General features: G+C 48.4%; 1 protein-coding gene across 1 annotated transcript in view; it reads left to right on the plus strand.

Moving 5' to 3' along the window:
* The window catches only part of LOC129830522 (adhesion G protein-coupled receptor B2-like), a 564,124-nt gene that overhangs the window by 290,518 nt on the left and 254,009 nt on the right, over positions 1-19,597 (plus strand). The window contains exon 8 of the mRNA XM_055893092.1: positions 1,624-1,725. Within this exon, the coding sequence (XP_055749067.1) occupies positions 1,624-1,725 (102 nt within the window). The remainder of the gene's footprint in view (positions 1-1,623; positions 1,726-19,597) is intronic.

Raw genomic sequence — 19,597 nt, forward strand, 5'->3', positions numbered from 1 at the left:
AAACTATGAAATAACACATATGGAATCATGTAGTAACCCAAAAAGTGTACTTTATATTTATATAAAATATACTTTATATTTGAGATTATTCAAAGTAGCCACCCTTTGCCTTGATGAGAGCTTTGCGCACTTTGCACACAAAACATGTAAAAATGTCTAAAAACCTGTTTTTTGCTTTGTCATTATGAGGTATTGATGAGGAAGATGAGGTAGATTGATGAGGGAAAAAAACGATTTAATCAATTTTAGAATAAGTCTTGAAAGTAACAAAATGTGGAAAAGTCAATATGTCTGAATATTTTCTGAATGCACTGTACATTGTAGAGGTAATGATGGATATATATTGTAGAGGTAATGATGGATATATATTGTAGAGGTAATGATGGATATATACTGTAGAGGTAATGATGGATATATATTGTAGAGGTAATGATGGATATATATTGTAGAGGTAATGATGGATATATATTGTAGAGGTAATGATGTATATATATTGTAGAGGTAATGATGGATATATATTGTAGAGGTAATGATGTATATATATTGTAGAGGTAATGATGGATATATATTGTAGAGGTAATGATGGATATATATTGTAGAGGTAATGATGGATATATATTGTAGAGGTAATGATGGATATATATTGTAGAGGTAATGATGGATATATATCGTAGAGGTAATGATGGATATATATTGTAGAGGTAATGATGGATATATATTGTAGAGGTAATGATGGATATATATTGTAGAGGTAATGATGGATATATATTGTAGAGGTAATGATGGATATATATATTGTAGAGGTAATGATGGATATATATATTGTAGAGGTAATGATGGATATATATATATTGTAGAGGTAATGATGGATATATATATATTGTAGAGGTAATGATGGATATATATATTGTAGAGGTAATGATGGATATATATATTGTAGAGGTAATGATGTATATATATTGCAGAGGTAATGATGGATATATATTGTAGAGGTAATGATGGATATATATTAAAGAGGTAATGATGGATATATAGTAGAGGTAATGATGGATATATCTTGTAGAGATAATGATGGATATATATTGTAAAGGAAATGATGAATATATATTGTAGAGGTAATGATGGATATATATTGTAGAGGTAATGATGGATATATATTGTAGAGGTAATGGTGGATATATATTGTACAGGCAATGATGGATATATATTGTAGAGCTAATGATGGATATATATTGTAGAGCTAATGATGGATATATATTGTAGAGGTAATGATGGATATATAGTGTAGAGGTAATGATGGATATATTGTAGAAGTAATGATGGATATATATTGTAGAGGTAATGATGTATATATATTGTAGAGGTAATGATGTATATATATTGTAAAGGTAATGATGGATATAGCGTAAAGGTACTGATGAATATATATTGTAGAGGTAATGAGTAAATTTGTAGAAGTAATGATGAATATATACTGCAGAGGTAATGAAATATATAGAAAGAGAGGGTAATAAATACAATGCCTGGGAAAAATGGAATCTGTTGCGGGATAGTATTGAATAGCAGTGTGTGTGTTATATCTAACTCTCTCTCTCTCTCTCGCTCTCTTCTGTCCCTCTGCAGCACCTCATGAGATCTGTAGAGATGAGTACCTTGTAACCATGACCTGGAAAAGAGCATCGGCTGGAGAAACAGTCTACAACAAGTGTCCGACTAACGCCACTGGTAAACCTGACTATGCTATGACAGTACTGTAACTATACTGCTATTATAAACCGTGATGATGTCGTCTAACAGTCAGGGTTGGGATATGTAAGAAACACATTTCCATTGCATTACACACATGTACTAGTGTGCAACAGGACAAATATAAGCACCCAATTCATTTGAATGTATTTTCTACTGATGTAGTCCAACTGCTACTAGTGCTAAGTGTCTGATTACTGCTAGTACTAAGTGTCTGACTACTGCTAGTACTAAGTGTCTGATTACTGCTATTACTAAGTGTCTGACTACTGCTAGTACTAAGTGTCTGACTACTGCTAGTACTAAGTGTCTGATTACTGCTAGTACTAAGTGTCTGATTACTGCTAGTACTAAGTGTCTGATTACTGCTAGTACTAAGTGTCTGATTACTGCTAGTACTAAGTGTCTGATTACTGCTAGTACTAAGTGTCTGATTACTGCTAGTACTAAGTGTCTGATTACTGCTAGTACTAAGTGTCTGATTACTGCTAGTACTAAGTGTCTGACTACTGCTAGTACTAAGTGTCTGATTACTGCTAGTACTAAGTGTCTGATTACTGCTAGTACTAAGTGTCTGACTACTGCTAGTACTAAGTGTCTGACTACTGCTAGTACTAAGTGTCTGATTACTGCTAGTACTAAGTGTCTGACTACTGCTAGTACTAAGTGTCTGATTACTGCTAGTACTAAGTGTCTGACTACTGCTAGTACTAATCACAACATCATTCATGTTTGTATAGTTCCTTTGTCACGTGCAAGACCTACAGAGTGTTGTATGGTTGAGGTAGTGTAAAGTGTGAAAAGTAATACATTCTGGTTAATATTGTGGTGCTGTAGATTCATGTTATTTTCTATCAGAAGTTTATTTCAGAGCAGGTGCCTACTTAGACACTGTCCTCAGGCACTCACTGTAACTAATAATATACTGCTGCATAGATGAGGACTTTGAAATGTGTGTGTGTGTGTGTGTGTGTGTGTGTGTGTGTGTGTGTGTGTGTGCGTGTGTGTGTGTGTGTAATCTATTCCAGCAGAGAAGGTAGTTTGTACGGTGTCTAAATGTCTTCACCATGAAGTTGGACCTGTTCCGAAATGGATCTGTAGCTTTCCAACCCAGACCCGATTTACATACAGTTGAAGTGGGAAGTTTACATACACCTTAGTCAAATACACTTAAACTCAGTTTTTCACAATTCCTGACATTTAATCCTAGTAAAGATTCACTGTCTTAGGTCAGTTAGGATCATCACTTTATTTTAAGAATGTGAAATGTCAGAATAATAGTAGAGAGAATGATTTATTTCAGCTTTTATTTATTTCATCACATTCCCAGTGGGTCAGAAGTTTTTCATACACTCAATAAGTATTTGGTAGCATTGCCTTTAAATTGTTTAACTTGGGTCAAATGTTTTGGGTAGCCTTCCACAAGCTTCCCACAATAAGTTGGATGAATTTTGTCCCATTCCTGACAGAGCTGGTGTAACTGAGTCAGGTTTGTAGGCCTCCTTGTCACACACACTTTTCAGTTCTGCTCACAATTATTCTATAGGATTGAGGTCAGGGCTTTGTGATGGCCACTCCAATCTCTTGACTTTCGTGTCCTTAAGACATTTTGCCACAACTTTGGAAGTATGCTTGGGTTCATTGTCCATTTGGAAGATCCATTTGCGACCAAGCTTTAACTTCCTGACTGATGTCTTGAGATGTTGCTTCAATATATCCACATAATTCTTCTCCTCATGATGCCATCTATTTTGTGAAGTGCACCAGTCCCTCCTGCAGCAAACCACCCCACAACATGATTCTGCCACCCCCGTGCATCACGGTTGGGATGGTGTTCTTCAGCTTGCAAGCATCCCCCTTTTTCCTACAAACATAATGATGGTCATTACGGCCAAACAGTTTTATTTTTGTTTCATCAGACCAGAGGACATTTCTCCAAAAGGTACAATCTTTGTCCCCATGTGCAGTTGCAAGCCGTAGTCTGGTTTCTTTATGGCGGTTTCGGAGCAGTGGCTTTTTCCCTGCTGAGCGGCCTTTCAGGTTATGTTGATATAGGACTCGTTTTACTGTGGATATAGATACTTTTGTGCCTGTTTCCTCCAGCATCTTCACAAGGTCGTTTGCTGTTGTTCTGGGGTTGATTTGCACTTTAACACTAAAGTAAATAAATCTCCAGGAGACAGAACGCATCTCCTTCCTGAGCAGTATTGTCACGCCCTGGCCTTAGTATTCTTTGTTTTCTTTATTATTTTAGTTAGGTCAGGGTGTGACATGGGGAATGTTTGTGTTTTGTCGGTTTTGGGTGGTTATATGGTAAAGGGGGTGTTGGGTGTAGTATATGGGTTTGTGTTGAGTGAATGTGTCTAGCTGTGTCTATGTTTGTGTGTAGTTGTCTAGGAGAGTCTATGGTTGCCTGAATGGGTTCCCAATTAGAGACAGCTGGTTTCAGTTGTCTCTGATTGGGAGCCATATTTAAGGTAGCCATAGGCTTTAGTTTGTTGTGGGTAATTGTCTATGGTGAACGTTTGTAGCCTGTGTGTGTGCACTACGTTTATAGCTTCACGGTCGTTTATTGTTTTGTTAGTTTGTAAGTGTTTTGTTTCGTTTTTCCTTCTTCACAATAAAAAGAAGATGTCTTATTTTTCACATGCTCCGTTTTGGTCCGTCTCTCCCTCACACGATCGTGACAGAATTACCCACAACAAACTAAAGCCTATGGCTACCTTAAATATGGCTCCCAATCAGAGACAACTGAAACCAGCTGTCTCTAATTGGGAACCCATTCAGGCAACCATAGACTCTCCTAGACAACTACACACAAACATAGACACAGCTAGACACATTCACTCAACACAAACCCATACACTACACCCAACACCCCCTTTACCGTATAACCACCCAAAACCGACAAAACAGAAACATTCCCCATGTCACACCCTGACCTAAATAAAATAATAAAGAAAACAAAGAATACTAAGGCCAGGGCGTGACAAGTATGATGGCTGCGTGGTCCCATGGTGTTTATACTTGCGTACTATTGTTTGTACAGATGAACATGGTACCTTCAGGCATTTGAAAATAGTTCCCAAGGATGAACCTGACTTGTGGAGGTCTACAATTTTGGCTAATTTCCTTAGATTTTCCCATGATGTCAATCAAAGAGGCACTGAGTTTGAAGGTAGGCCTTGAAATACATCTATAGGTACACCTCCAATTGACTCAAAATGTCAATTAGCCTATCAGAAGTTTAGAAAGCCATGACATTTTCTGGAATTTTCCAAGCTGTTTAAAGGCACAGTCAATTGTGTCAATGTAAACTTCTGACCCCCTGGAATTATGATACAGTGAATTATCAGTGAAATAATCGATCTGTGAACAATTTGTGGAAAAAATACTTGTGTCATGCACTGTAGTTTGTTAACAAGAAATTTGTGGGGTGGTTGAAAAACGAGTTTTAATAACTCCAAGTGTATGTAAACTTCCGACTTCAACTGTAAATGTCTTTAAAAAATATATAGACCCGTTCCAAATGAACGGACCCGAGGACAACTAGACCCGTTCTGTATAGACCTGGTCAGATCCAGACGCAGTCCGATCTGATCCAAGTGATGGCAGCAGGCGGGGGAGGGGCCGTACTGGAGCGAGTGACACGGGGAACAGGGAGGAGGGAGGAAGAGACAAGAGACAGCAACCAACCAACAAGCTGACTCGCACTATAGTAGACTAATAGCTGCCATAGCTAGGTTATTCATCCTCCAATACGATTATGCAGTACCTGTCTTGACTCCATGAAACCGGGAGAAGCATGTTAAGCTAGCTCAATCTGTTGTAGCAGCCTACCTGTTGTATTTAAACTTTTTTAACTTGGCAAGTCAGTTAAGAACAAAGTCTTATTTACATTGACAGCCTACCCCAGTCAAACCCGGACGATGCTGGGCCAATTGTGTGTCGCCCTGTGGGACTCCTAATCACTGCCAGATGTGATGCAGCCTGGACTCGAACCAGGGACTGCAGTGACACCTCTTGCACTGAGATGGAGTGCCTTAGAGCACTGCTCCACTCAGGAGTCCAACTGTTGTAGGAGCCTACCTGTTGTAGGAGCCTACCTGTTGTAGGAGCCTACCTGTTGTTGGAGCCTACCTGTTGTAGGAGCCTACCTGTTGTAGGAGCCCAACTGTTGTAGAAGCCCACCTATTGTAGGAGCCCACCTGTTGTAGGAGCCCACCTGTTGTAGGAGCCCACCTATTGTAGGAGCCCACCTGTTGTAGGAGTCTACCTGTTGTAGGAGCCTACCTGTTGTAGGAGCCCACCTGTTGTTGGAACCTACCTATTGTAGGAGCCCACCTGGTGTAGGAGCCTACCTGTTGTAGGAGCCTACCTGTTGTAGGAGCCCACCTGTTGTAGGAGCCCACCTGTTGTAGGAGCCCACCTGTTGTAGGAGCCCACCTGTTGTAAGAGCCTACCTGTTGTAGAAGCCCAACTGTTGTAGGAGCCTACCTGTTGTAGGAGCCTACCTGTTGTAGAAGCCTACCTGTTGTAGAAGCCTACCTGTTGAAGGAGCCCACCTATTGTAGGAGCCTACCTGTTGTAGAAGCCTACCTGTTGTAGAAGCCCACCTATTGTAGGAGCCTACCTGTTGTAGAAGCCCACCTGTTGTAGGAGCACACCTGTTGTAGGAGCCTACCTGTTGTAGGAGCACACCTGTTGTAGGAGCGTACCTGTTGTAGGAGCGTACCTGTTGTAGGAGCCTACCTGTTGTAGGAGCCCAACTGTTGCAGGAGTCTACCTGTTGTAGGAGCCTACCTGTTGTAGAAGCCCACCTGTTGTAGAAGCCTACCTGTTGTAGGAGCCCACCTGTTGTAGGAGCCCACCTGTTGTAGGAGCCTACCTGTTGTAGGAGCCCACCTGTTGTAGGAGCCCACCTGTTGTAGAAGCCTACCCGTTGTAGAAGCCTACCTGTTGTAGGAGCCCACCTGTTGTAGGATCCTACCTGTTGTAGGAGCCCAACTGTTGTAGGAGCCTACCTGTTGTAGAAGCCCACCTGTTGTAGGAGCCTACCTGTTGTAGGAGCACACCTGTTGTAGGAGCACACCTGTTGTAGGAGCCTACCTGTTGTAGGAGCTCACCTGTTGTAGGAGCCCACCTGTTGTAGGAGCCCACCTGGTGTAGGAGCCTACCTGTTGTAGAAGCCTACCTGTTGTAGAAGCCTACCTGTTGTAGGAGCCTACCTGTTGTAGGAGCCCACCTGTTGTAGAAGCCTACCTGTTGTAGAAGCCTACCTGTTGTAGGAGGCCACCTGTTGTAGGAGCACACCTGTTGTAGGAGCCTACCTGTTGTAGGAGCCTACCTGTTGTAGGAGCCTAACTGTTGTAGGAGCCTACCTGTTGTAGGAGCCCAACTGTTGTAGGAGCCCACCTGTTGTAGGAGCCTACCTGTTGTAGAAGCCTACCTATTGTAGAAGCCTACCTGTTGTAGGAGCCTACCCGTTGTAGAAGTCTACCTGTTGTAGGAGCCTACCTGTTGTAGGAGCCTACCTGTTGTAGAAGCCTACCTGTTGTAGAAGTCTACCTGTTGTAGGAGCCCACCTGTTGTAGGAGCCTACCTGTTGTAGGAGCCCACCTGTTGTAGTAGCCCACCTGTTGTAGGAGCCTACCTGTTGTAGAAGCCCACCTGTTGTAGGAGCCCACCTGTTGTAGGAGCCTACCTGTTGTAGGAGCCCAACTGTTGTAGGAGCCTACCTGTTGTAGAAGCCCACCTGTTGTAGGAGCCTACCTGTTGTAGGAGCACACCTGTTGTAGGAGCACACCTGTTGTAGGAGCCTACCTGTTGTAGGAGCTCACCTGTTGTAGGAGCCCACCTGTTGTAGGAGCCCACCTGGTGTAGGAGCCTACCTGTTGTAGAAGCCTACCTGTTGTAGAAGCCTACCTGTTGTAGGAGCCTATCTGTTGTAGGAGCCCACCTATTGTAGGAGCCCACCTGTTGTAGAAGCCTACCTGTTGTAGGAGCCCACCTGTTGTAAGAGCACACCTGTTGTAGGAGCCTACCTGTTGTAGGAGCCTACCTGTTGTAGGAGCCTAACTGTTGTAGGAGCCTACCTGTTGTAGGAGCCCAACTGTTGTAGGAACCCACCTGTTGTAGGAGCCTACCTGTTGTAGAAGCCTACCTATTGTAGAAGCCTACCTGTTGTAGGAGCCTACCTGTTGTAGAAGCCTACCTGTTGTAGGAGCCTACCTGTTGTAGGAGCCTACCTGTTGTAGGAGCCTACCTGTTGTAGAAACCCACCTGTTGTAGAAGCCCACCTGTTGTAGAAGCCCACCTGTTGTAGGAGCCCACCTGTTGTAGGAGCCCACCTGTTGTAGGAGCCTACCTGTTGTAGGAGCCTACCTGTTGTAGGAACCCACCTGTTGTAGGAGCCTACCTGTTGTAGGAGCCCACCTATTGTAGGAGCCTACCTGTTGTAGGAACCCACCTGTTGTAGGAGCCTACCTGTTGTAGGAGCCTACCTGTTGTAGGAGCCTACCTGTTGTAGGAGCCCACCTCGTGTAGGAGCCTACCTGTTGTAGGAGCCTACCTGTTGTAGGAGTCCAACTGTTGTAGGAGCCCACCTGTTGTAGGAGCCTACCTGTTGTAGAAGTCTACCTGTTGTAGGAGCCTACCTGTTGTAGGAGCCCACCTGTTGTAGGAGCCTACCTGTTGTAGAAGCCTACCTGTTGTAGAAGCCTACCTGTCGTAGGAGCCCACCTATTGTAGGAGCCCACCTATTGTAGGAGCCTACCTGTTGTAGTAGCCCACCTGTTGTAGGAGCCTACCTGTTGTAGAAGCCCACCTGTTGTAGGAGCACACCTGTTGTAGGAGCCCACCTGTTGTAGGAGCACACCTGTTGTAGGAGCCTACCTGTTGTAGGAGCCTACCTGTTGTAGGAGCCCACCTATTGTAGGAGCCCACCTGTTGTAGAAGCCTACCTGTTGTAGGAGCCTACCGGTTGTAGGAGCCTACCTGTTGTAGGAGCCCACCTGTTGTAGGAGCCCACCTGTTGTAGCAGCCTACCTGCTGTAGAATCCTACCTGTTGTAGAAGCCTACCTGTTGTAGGAGCCTACCTGTTGTAGGAGCCTACCTGTTTAGGAGCCTACCTGTTGTAGGACCCCAACTGTTGTAGGAGCCCATCTATTGTAGGAGCCCACCTGTTGTAGAAGCCCACCTGTTGTAGGAGCCTACCTGTTGTAGGAGCCCACCTGTTGTAGGAGCCCACCTGTTGTAGGAGCCCACCTGGTGTAGGAGCCCACCTGTTGTAGGAGCCCACCTGGTGTAGGAGCCTACCTGTTGTAGAAGCCTACCTGTTGTAGAAGCCTACCTGTTGTAGGAGCCTACCTGTTGTAGGAGCCCAACTGTTGTAGGAGCCCACCTGTTGTAGGAGCACACCTGTTGTAGGAGCCTACCTGTTGTAGGAGCCTACCTGTTGTAGGAGCCTACTTGTTGTAGGAGCCTAACTGTTGTAGGAGCCTAACTGTTGTAGGAGCCCAACTGTTGTAGGAGCCCACCTGTTGTAGGAGCCCACCTGTTGTAGGAGCCTACCTGTTGTAGAAGCCTACCTGTTGTAGAAGCCTACCTGTTGTAGAAGCCTACCTGTTGTAGGAGCCTACCTGTTGTGGGAGCCTACCTGTTGTAGGAGCCTACCTGTTGTAGGAACCTACCCGTTGTAGTAGCCCACCTGTTGTAGAAGCCTACCTGTTGTAGGAGCCTACCTGTTGTAGGAGCCCAACTGTTGTAGGAGCCCACCTATTGTAGGAGCCCACCTATTGTAGGAGCCCACCTCTTGTATAAGCCTACCTGTTGTAGGAGCCTACCTGTTGTAGGAGCCCAACTGTTGTAGGAGCCCACCTATTGTAGAGGCCTACCTGTTGTAGGATCCCAACTGTTGTAGAAGCCCACCTGTTGTAGAAGCCTACCTGTTGTAGGAGCCTACCTGTTGTAGGAGCCCACCTGTTGTAGAAGCCTACCTGTTGTAGGAACCCATCTGTTCTAGGAGCCTACCTGTTGTAGGAGCCCAACTGTGGTAGGAGCCTACATGTTGTAGGAGCCTACCTATTGTAGGAGCCCAACTGTGGTAGGAGCCTACATGTTGTAGGAGCCTACCTATTGTAGAAGCCTACCTGTTGTAGGAGCCTACCTGTTGTAGAAGCCTACCTGTTTTAGGAGCCTACCTGTTGTAGGAGCCTACCTGTTGTAGAAACCCACCTGTTGTAGAAGCCCACCTGTTGTAGAAGCCCACCTGTTGTACGAGCCCACCTGTTGTAGGAGCCCACCTGTTGTAGGAGCCTACCTGTTGTAGGAACCCACCTGTTGTAGGAGCCTACCTGTTGTCGGAGCCTACCTGTTGTCGGAGCCTACCTGTTGTAGGAACCCACCTGTTGTAGGAGCCTACCTGTTGTAGGAGTCTACCTGTTGTAGGAACCCACCTGTTGTAGGAACCCACCTGTTGTAGGAGCCTACCTGTTGTAGGAGCCTACCTGTTGTAGGAGCCCACCTGTTGTAGGAGCCTACCTGTTGTAGGAGCCTACCTGTTGTAGGAGCCTACCTGTTGTAGGAACCCACCTGTTGTAGGAACCCACCTGTTGTAGGAGCCTACCTGTTGTAGGAGCCCACCTGTTGTCGGAGCCTACCTGTTGTAGGAACCCACCTGTTGTAGGAGCCTACCTGTTGTAGGAGCCTACCTGTTGTAGGAACCCACCTGTTGTAGGAGCCTACCTGTTGTAGGAGCCCACCTGTTGTCGGAGCCTACCTGTTGTAGGAACCCACCTGTTGTAGGAGCCTACCTGTTGTAGGAGCCCACCTGTTGTCGGAGCCTACCTGTTGTAGGAACCCACCTGATGTAGGAGCCTACCTGTTGTAGGAGCCCACCTGTTGTAGAAGCCCACCTGTTGTAGGAGCCTACCTGTTGTAGGAGCCTACCTGTTGTAGGAGCCCACCTGTTGTAGAAGCCTACCTGTTGTGGGAGCCTACCTGGTGTAGGAACCTATCTGTTGTAGGAGCCCACCTGTTGTAGGAGCCCACCTGTTGTAGGAGCCCACCTGTTGTAGGAGCCCACCTGTTGTAGGAGCCCACCTGTTGTAGGAGCCCACCTGTTGTAGGAGCCTACCTGTTGTAGGAGCCTACCTGTTGTAGGAACCTACCCATTGTAGGAGCCCACCTGGTGTAGGAGCCTACCTGTTGTAGGAGCCTACCTGTTGTAGGAGTCCAACTGTTGTAGAAGCCCACCTATTGTAGGAGCCCACCTGTTGTAGGAGCCTACCTGTTGTAGGAGCCTACCTGTTGTAGGAGCCTACCTGTTGTAGGAACCTACCCGTTGTAGTAGCCCACCTGTTGTAGAAGCCTACCTGTTGTAGGAGCCTACCTGTTGTAGGAGCCCAACTGTTGTAGGAGCCCACCTATTGTAGGAGCCCACCTCTTGTATGAGCCTACCTGTTGTAGGAGCCTACCTGTTGTAGGAGCCCAACTGTTGTAGGAGCCCACCTATTGTAGGAGCCTACCTGTTGTAGGATCCCAACTGTTGTAGAAGCCCACCTGTTGTAGAAGCCTACCTGTTGTAGGAGCCTACCTGTTGTAGGAGCCCACCTGTTGTAGAAGCCTACCTGTTGTAGGAACCCATCTGTTCTAGGAGCCTACCTGTTGTAGGAGCCCAACTGTGGTAGGAGCCTACATGTTGTAGGAGCCTACCTATTGTAGGAGCCCAACTGTTGTAGGAGCCTACATGTTGTAGGAGCCTACCTATTGTAGAAGCCTACCTGTTGTAGGAGCCTACCTGTTGTAGAAGCCTACCTGTTTTAGGAGCCTACCTGTTGTAGGAGCCTACCTGTTGTAGAAACCCACCTGTTGTAGAAGCCCACCTGTTGTAGAAGCCCACCTGTTGTAGGAGTCCACCTGTTGTAGGAGCCTACCTGTTGTAGGAGCCTACCTGTTGTAGGAGCCTACCTGTTGTAGGAACCCACCTGTTGTAGGAGCCTACCTGTTGTAGGAGCCCGCCTGTTGTCGGAGCCCACCTGTTGTAGGAACCCACCTGTTGTAGGAGCCTACCTGTTGTAGGAGTCTACCTGTTGTAGGAGCCCACCTGTTGTAGAAGCCCACCTGTTGTAGGAGCCTACCTGTTGTAGGAGCCTACCTGTTGTAGGAGCCCACCTGTTGTAGAAGCCTACCTGTTGTGGGAGCCTACCTGGTGTAGGAACCTATCTGTTGTAGGAGCCCACCTGTTGTAGGAGCCCACCTGTTGTAGGAGCCCACCTGTTGTAGGAGCCCACCTGTTGTAGGAGCCCACCTGTTGTAGGAGCCCACCTGTTGTAGGAGCCCACCTGTTGTAGGAGCCCACCTGTTGTAGGAGCCTACCTGTTGTAGGAGCCTACCTGTTGTAGGAACCTACCCATTGTAGGAGCCCACCCGGTGTAGGAGTCCAACTGTTGTAGGAGTCCAACTGTTGCAGAAGCCCACCTGTTGTAGGAGCCTACCTGTTGTAGAAGTCTACCTGTTGTAAGAGCCTACCTGTTGTAGGAGCCTACCTGTTGTAGGAGCCCACCTGTTGTAGGAGCCTACCTGTTGTAGGAGCCTACCTGTTTAGGAGCCTACCTGTTGTAGGAGCCCACCTGTTGTAGGAGCCCACCTGTTGTAGGAGCCCACCTGGTGTAGGAGCCTACCTGTTGTAGGAGCCCACCTGTTGTAGGAGCCCACCTGTTGTAGGAGCCTACCTGTTGTAGGAGCCTACCTGTTGTAGGAGCCTACCCATTGTAGGAGCCCACCTGGTGTAGGAGCCTACCTGTTGTAGGAGCCTACCTGTTGTAGGAGTCCAACTGTTGTAGAAGCCCACCTGTTGTAGGAGCCTACCTGTTGTAGAAGTCTACCTGTTGTAAGAGCCTACCTGTTGTAGGAGCCCACCTGTTGTAGGAGCCCACCTGTTGTAGGAGCCCACCTGTTGTAGGAGCCTACCTGTTGTAGGAGCCTACCTGTTTAGGAGCCTACCTGTTGTAGGAGCCCACCTGTTGTAGGAGCCCACCTGTTGTAGGAGCCCACCTGGTGTAGGAGCCTACCTGTTGTAGGAGCCGAACTGTTGTAGGAGCCGAACTGTTGTAGGAGCCTACCTGTTGTAGGAGCCCAACTGTTGTAGGAGCCCATCTATTGTAGGAGCCCACCTGTTGTAGAAGCCTACCTGTTGTAGGAGCCTACCTGTTGTAGGAGCCTACCCATTGTAGGAGCCCACCTGGTGTAGGAGCCTACCTGTTGTAGGAGCCTACCTGTTGTAGGAGTTCAACTGTTGTAGAAGCCCACCTGTTGTAGGAGCCTACCTGTTGTAGGAGTCTACCTGTTGTAAGAGCCAACCTGTTGTAGGAGCCTACCTGTTGTAGGAGCCAACCTGTTGTAGGAGCCTACCTGTTGTAGGAGCCTACCTGTTTAGGAGCCTACCTGTTGTAGGAGCCCACCTGTTGTAGGAGCCCACCTGTTGTAGGAGCCCACCTGGTGTAGGAGCCTACCTGTTGTAGGAGCCGAACTGTTGTAGGAGCCTACCTGTTGTAGGAGCCCAACTGTTGTAGGAGCCCATCTATTGTAGGAGCCCACCTGTTGTAGAAGTCTACCTGTTGTAGGAGCCTACCTGTTGTAGGAGCCTACCTGTTGTAGGAGCCTACCTGTTGTAGGAGCCTACATGTTGTAGGAGCCCAACTGTTGTTGGAGCCCACCTATTGTAGGAGCCCACCTGTTGTAGAAGCCTACCTGTTGTAGGAGCCCAACTGTTGTAGGAGCCCACCTATTGTAGGAGCCCACCTGTTGTAGGAGCCTACCTGTTGTAGGAGCCTACCTGTTGTAGGATCCCAACTGTTGTAGAAGCCCACCTGTTGTAGAAGCCTACCTGTTGTAGGAGCCTACCTGTTGTAGGAGCCCAACTGTTGTAGGAGCCCACCTATTGTAGAAGCCTACCTGTTGTAGGAGCCCACCTGTTGTAGGAGCCTACCTGTTGTAGAAGCCTACCTGTTGTAGGAGCTCAACTGTTGTAGGAGCCCACCTGTTGTAGGAGCCCACCTGTTGTAGGAGCCCACCTGTTGTAGGAGCACACCTGTTGTAGGAGCACACCTGTTGTAGGAGCCCACCTGTTGTAGGAGCCCACCTGTTGTAGGAGCACACCTGTTGTAGGAGTCTACCTGTTGTAGGAGCCTACCTGTTTAGGAGCCTACCTGTTGTGGGAGCCCACCTGTTGTAGTAGCCCACCTGTTGTAGGAGCCCACCTGGTGTAGGAGCCTACCTGTTGTAGAAGCCTACCTGTTGTAGGAGCACACCTGTTGTAGGAGTCTACCTGTTGTAGAAGCCTACCTGTTGTAGGAGCCCACCTGTTGTAGGAGCCCACCTGTTGTAGGAGCCTACCTGTTGTAGAAGCCTACCTGTTGTAGGAGCCTACCTGTTGTAGGAGCCTACCTGTTGTAGGAGACTACCTGTTGTAGGAACCTACCTGTTGTAGTAGCCCACCTGTTGTAGAAGCCTACCTGTTGTAGGAGCCTACCTGTTGTAGGAGCCCACCTGTTGTAGGAGCCCACCTATTGTAGGAGCCCACCTGTTGTAGAAGCCTACCTGTTGTAGGAGCCTACCTGTTATAGGAGCCCAACTGTTGTAGGAGCCCACCTATTGTAGGAGCCCACCTATTGTAGGAGCCTACCTGTTGTAGGAGCCTACATGTTGTAGGATCCCAACTGTTGTAGAAGCCCACCTGTTGTAGAAGCCTACCTGTTGTAGGAGCCTACCTATTGTAGGAGCCCACCTGTTGTAGGAGTCTACCTGTTGTAGAAGCCCACCTGTTGTAGGAGCACACCTGTTGTAGGAGCCTACCTGTTGTAGGAGCCTACCTGTTCTAGGAGCCCACCTGTTGTAGGAGCCCACATGTTGTAGGAGCCTACCTGTTGTAGGAGCCTACCTGTTGTAGGAGCCTACCTGTTGTAGGAGCCTACCTGTTGTAGGAGCCCACCTGTTGTAGGAGCCCACCTGTTGTAGGAGCCCACCTGTTGTAGGAGCCCACCTGTTGTAGGAGCCTACCTGTTGTAGAAGCCTAACTGTTGTAGGAGTCTACCTGTTGTAGGAGCCTACCTGTTGTAGGAGCCTACCTGTTGTAGGAGCCCAAATGTTGTAGGAGCCCACCTATTGTCGGAGCCCACCTGTTGTAGAAGCCTACCTGTTGTAGGAGCCTACCTGTTGTAGGAGCCCAACTGTTGTAGGAGCCCACCTATTGTAGGAGCCCACCTGTTGTAGGAGCCTACCTGTTGTAGGAGCCTACCTGTTGTAGGATCCCAACTGTTGTAGAAGCCCACCTGTTGTAGAAGGCTACCTGTTGTAGGAGCCTACCTGTTGTAGGAGCCTACCTGTTGTAGGAGCCCAACTGTTGTAGGAGCCTACCTGTTGTAGGAGCCCAACTGTTGTAGGAGTCTACCTGTTGTAGGAGTCTACCTGTTGTAGGAGCCTACCTGTTGTAGGAGCCTACCTGTTGTAGGAGCCTACCTGTTGTAGGAGCCTACCTGTTGTAGAAGCCCACCTGTTGTAGAAGCCCACCTGTTGTAGGAGCCCACCTGTTGTAGGAGCCCACCTGTTGTAGGAGCCTACCTGTTGTAGGAGCCCACCTGTTGTAGGAGCCTACCTGTTGTAGAAGCCTACCTGTTGTAGAAGCCTACCTGTTGTAGGAGCCCACCTATTGTAGGATACTACCTATTGTAGGTGCCTACCTGTTGTAGGAGCCTACCTGTTGTAGAAGCACACCTGTTGTAGGAGCCTACCTGTTGTAGGAGCCTACCTGTTGTAGGAGCACACCAGTTGTAGGAGCACACCTGTTGTAGGAGCCCACCTGTTGTAGGAACACACATGTTGTAGGAGCCTACCTGTTGTAGGAGCCCACCTGTTGTAGGAGCCCACCTGTTGTAGGAGCCCACCTGGTGTAGAAGCCTACCTGTTGTAGAAGCCTACCTGTTGTAGGAGCCTACCTGTTGTAGGTGCCCAACTGTTGGAGGAGCCCACCTATTGTAGGAGCCCACCTGTTGTAGAAGCCTACCTGTTGTAGGAGCCCACCTGTTGTAGGAGCACACCTGTTGTAGGAGCCTACCTGTTGTAGGAGCCTACCTGTTGTAGGAGCCTACCTGTTGTAGGAGCCCAACTGTTGTAGTAGCCCACCTGTTGTAGGAGCCTACCTGTTGTAGAAGCCTACCTGTTGTAGGAGCATACCTGTTGTAGGATTCCAACTGTTGTAGGAGCCCACCTGTTGTAGGAGCCTACCTGTTGTAGAAGCCTACCTGTTGTAGAAGCCTACCTGTTGTAGGAGCCCACCTATTGTAGGAGCCCACCTATTGTAGGAGCCTACCTGTTGTAGTAGCCCACCTGTTGTAGGAGCCTACCTGTTGTAGAAGCCCACCTGTTGTAGGAACACACCTGTTGTAGGAGCCCACCTGTTGTAGGAGCCTACCTGTTGTAGGAGCCTACCTGTTGTAGGAGCCTACCTGTTGTAGGAGCCCACCTGTTGTAGGAGCCCACCTGTTGTAGGAGCCTACCTGTTGTAGGAGCCTACCTGTTTAGGAGCCTACCTGTTGTAGGAGCCCACCTGGTGTAGGAGCCCACCTGTTGTAGGAGCCCACCTGGTGTAGGAGCCTACCTGTTGTAGAAGCCTACCTGTTGTAGAAGCCTACCTGTTGTAGAAGCCTACCTGTTGTAGGAGCCTACCTGTTGTAGGAGCCTAACTGTTGTAGGAGCCTACCTGTTGTAGGAGCCCAACTGTTGTAGGAGCCCATCTATTGTAGGAGCCCACCTGTTGTAGAAGCCTACCTGTTGTAGGAGCCTACCTGTTGTATGAGCCTACCTGTTGTAGGAGCCTACATGTTGTAGGAGCCCAACTGTTGTAGGAGCCCACCTATTGTAGGAGCCCACCTGTTGTAGAAGCCTACCTGTTGTAGGAGCCTACCTGTTGTAGGAGCCTACCTGTTGTAGGAGCCCACCTGTTGTAGGAGCCCACCTGGTGTAGGAGCCTACCTGTTGTAGAAGCCTACCTGTTGTAGAAGCCTACCTGTTGTAGAAGCCTACCTGTTGTAGGACGCTACCTGTTGTAGGAGCCCAACTGTTGTAGGAGCCCACCTATTGTAGGAGCCCACCTGTTGTAGAAGCCTACCTGTTGTAGGAGCCTACCTGTTGTAGGAGCCCACCTGTTGTAGGAGCACACCTGTTGTAGGAGCCTACCTGTTGTAAGAGCCTAACTGTTGTAGGAGCCTACCTGTTGTAGGAGCCTACCTGTTGTAGGAGCCTACATGTTGTAGGAGCCCAACTGTTGTAGGAGCCCACCTATTGTAGGAGCCCACCTGTTGTAGAAGCCTACCTGTTGTAGGAGCCTACCTGTTGTAGGAGCCTACCTGTTGTAGGAGCCTACCTGTTGTAGGAGCCCACCTGTTGTAGGAGCCCACCTGGTGTAGGAGCCTACCTGTTGTAGAAGCCTACCTGTTGTAGAAGCCTACCTGTTGTAGAAGCCTACCTGTTGTAGGACGCTACCTGTTGTAGGAGCCCAACTGTTGTAGGAGCCCACCTATTGTAGGAGCCCACCTGTTGTAGAAGCCTACCTGTTGTAGGAGCCTACCTGTTGTAGGAGCCCACCTGTTGTAGGAGCACACCTGTTGTAGGAGCCTACCTGTTGTAGGAGCCTAACTGTTGTAGGAGCCTACCTGTTGTAGGAGCTCAACTGTTGTAGGAGCCCACCTGTTGTAGGAGCCTACCTGTTGTAGAAGCCTACCTGTTGTAGAAGCCTACCTGTTGTAGGAGCCTACCGGTTGTAGGACCCTACCTGTTGTAGGATCCTACCCGTTGTAGTAGCCCACCTGTTGTAGAAGCCTACCTGTTGTAAAAGTCTACCTGTTGTAGGAGTCCACCTGTTGTAGGAGCCCACCTATTGTAGGAGCCCACCTATTGTATAAGCCTACCTGTTGTAGGAGCCTACCTGTTGTAGGAGCCCAACTGTTGTAGGAGCCCACCTATTGTAGGAGCCTACCTGTTGTAGGAGCCTACCTGTTGTAGGATTCCAACTGTTGTAGAAGCCCACCTGTTGTAGAAGCCTACCTGTTGTAGGAGCCTACCTGTTGTAGGAGCCCACCTGTTGTAGAAGCCTACCTGTTGTAGGAACCCGTCTGTTGTATGAGCTTACCTGTTGTAGGAGCCAAACTGTGGTAGGAACCTACATGTTGTAGGAGCCTACCTATTGTAGAAGCCTACCTGTTGTAGAAGCCTACCTGTTGTAGAAGTCTACCTGTTTTAGGAGCCTACCTGTTGTAGGAGCCTACCTGTTGTAGAATCCCACCTGTTGTAGAAGCCCACCTGTTGTAGAAGCCCACCTGTTGTAGGAGCCCACCTGTTGTAGGAGCCCACCTGTTGTAGGAGCCTACCTGTTGTAGGAGCCTACCTGTTGTAGGAGCCTACCTGTTGTAGGAACCCACCTGTTGTAGGAGCCTACCTGTTGTAGGAGCCCACCTGTTGTAGAAGCCTGCCTATTGTAGGAACCCACCTGTTGTAGGAGCCTACCTGTTGTAGGAGTCTACCTGTTGTAGGAACCCACCTGTTGTAGGAGCCTACCTGTTGTAGGAGCCCACCTGTTGTAGAAGCCCACCTGTTGTAGGAGCCTACCTGTTGTAGGAGCCTACCTGTTTAGGAGCCCACCTGTTGTAGAAGCCTACCTGTTGTGGGAGCCTACCTGGTGTAGGAACCTATCTGTTGTAGGAGCCCACCTGTTGTAGGAGCCCACCTGTTGTAGGAGCCCACCTGTTGTAGGAGCCCACCTGTTGTAGGAGCCCACCTGTTGTAGGAGCCCACCTGTTGTAGGAGCCCACCTGTTGTAGGAGCCCACCTGTTGTAGGAGCCCACCTGTTGTAGGAGCCTACCTGTTGTAGGATCCCAACTGTTGTAGAAGCCCACCTGTTGTAGAAGCCTACCTGTTGTAGGAGCCTACCTGTTGTAGGAGCCCACCTGTTGTAGAAGTCTACCTGTTGTAGGAACCCGTCTGTTGTATGAGCCTGTCTGTTGTAGGAGCCAAACTGTGGTAGGAACCTACATGTTGTAGGAGCCTACCTATATTAGAAGCCTACCTGTTGTAGAAGCCTACCTGTTTTAGGAGCCTACCTGTTGTAGGAGCCTACCTGTTGTAGAAACCCACCTGTTGTAGAAGCCCACCTGTTGTAGAAGCCCACCTGTTGTAGGAGCCCACCTGTTGTAGGAGCCCACCTGTTGTAGGAGCCTACCTGTTGTAGGAGCCTACCTGTTGTAGGAGCCTACCTGTTGTAAGAACCCACCTGTTGTAGGAGCCTACCTGTTTAGGAGCCCACCTGTTGTAGAAGCCCACCTGTTGTGTGAGCCTACCTGGTGTAGGAGCCTACCTGTTGTAGGAGCCTACCTGTTGTAGGAGCCTACCTGTTGTAGGAACCCACCTGTTGTAGGAGCCTAGCTGTTGTAGGAGCCCACCTGTTGTAGGAGCCTACCTGTTGTAGGAACCCACCTGTTGTAGGAGCCTACCTGTTGTAGGAGCCCACCTGGTGTAGAAGCCTACCTGTTGTAGGAGCATACCTGTTGTAGGATTCCAACTGTTGTAGGAGCCCACCTGTTGTAGGAGCCTACCTGTTGTAGAAGCCTACCTGTTGTAGAAGCCTACCTGTTGTAGGAGCCCACCTATTGTAGGAGCCCACCTATTGTAGGAGCCTACCTGTTGTAGTAGCCCACCTGTTGTAGGAGCCTACCTGTTGTAGAAGCCCACCTGTTGTAGGAGCACACCTGTTGTAGGAGCCCACCTGTTGTAGGAGCACACCTGTTGTAGGAGCCTAC

This window comes from Salvelinus fontinalis, chromosome 32 (assembly GCF_029448725.1).
Source record: "Salvelinus fontinalis isolate EN_2023a chromosome 32, ASM2944872v1, whole genome shotgun sequence".
NCBI classification, from domain to species: Eukaryota; Metazoa; Chordata; class Actinopteri; order Salmoniformes; family Salmonidae; genus Salvelinus; species Salvelinus fontinalis.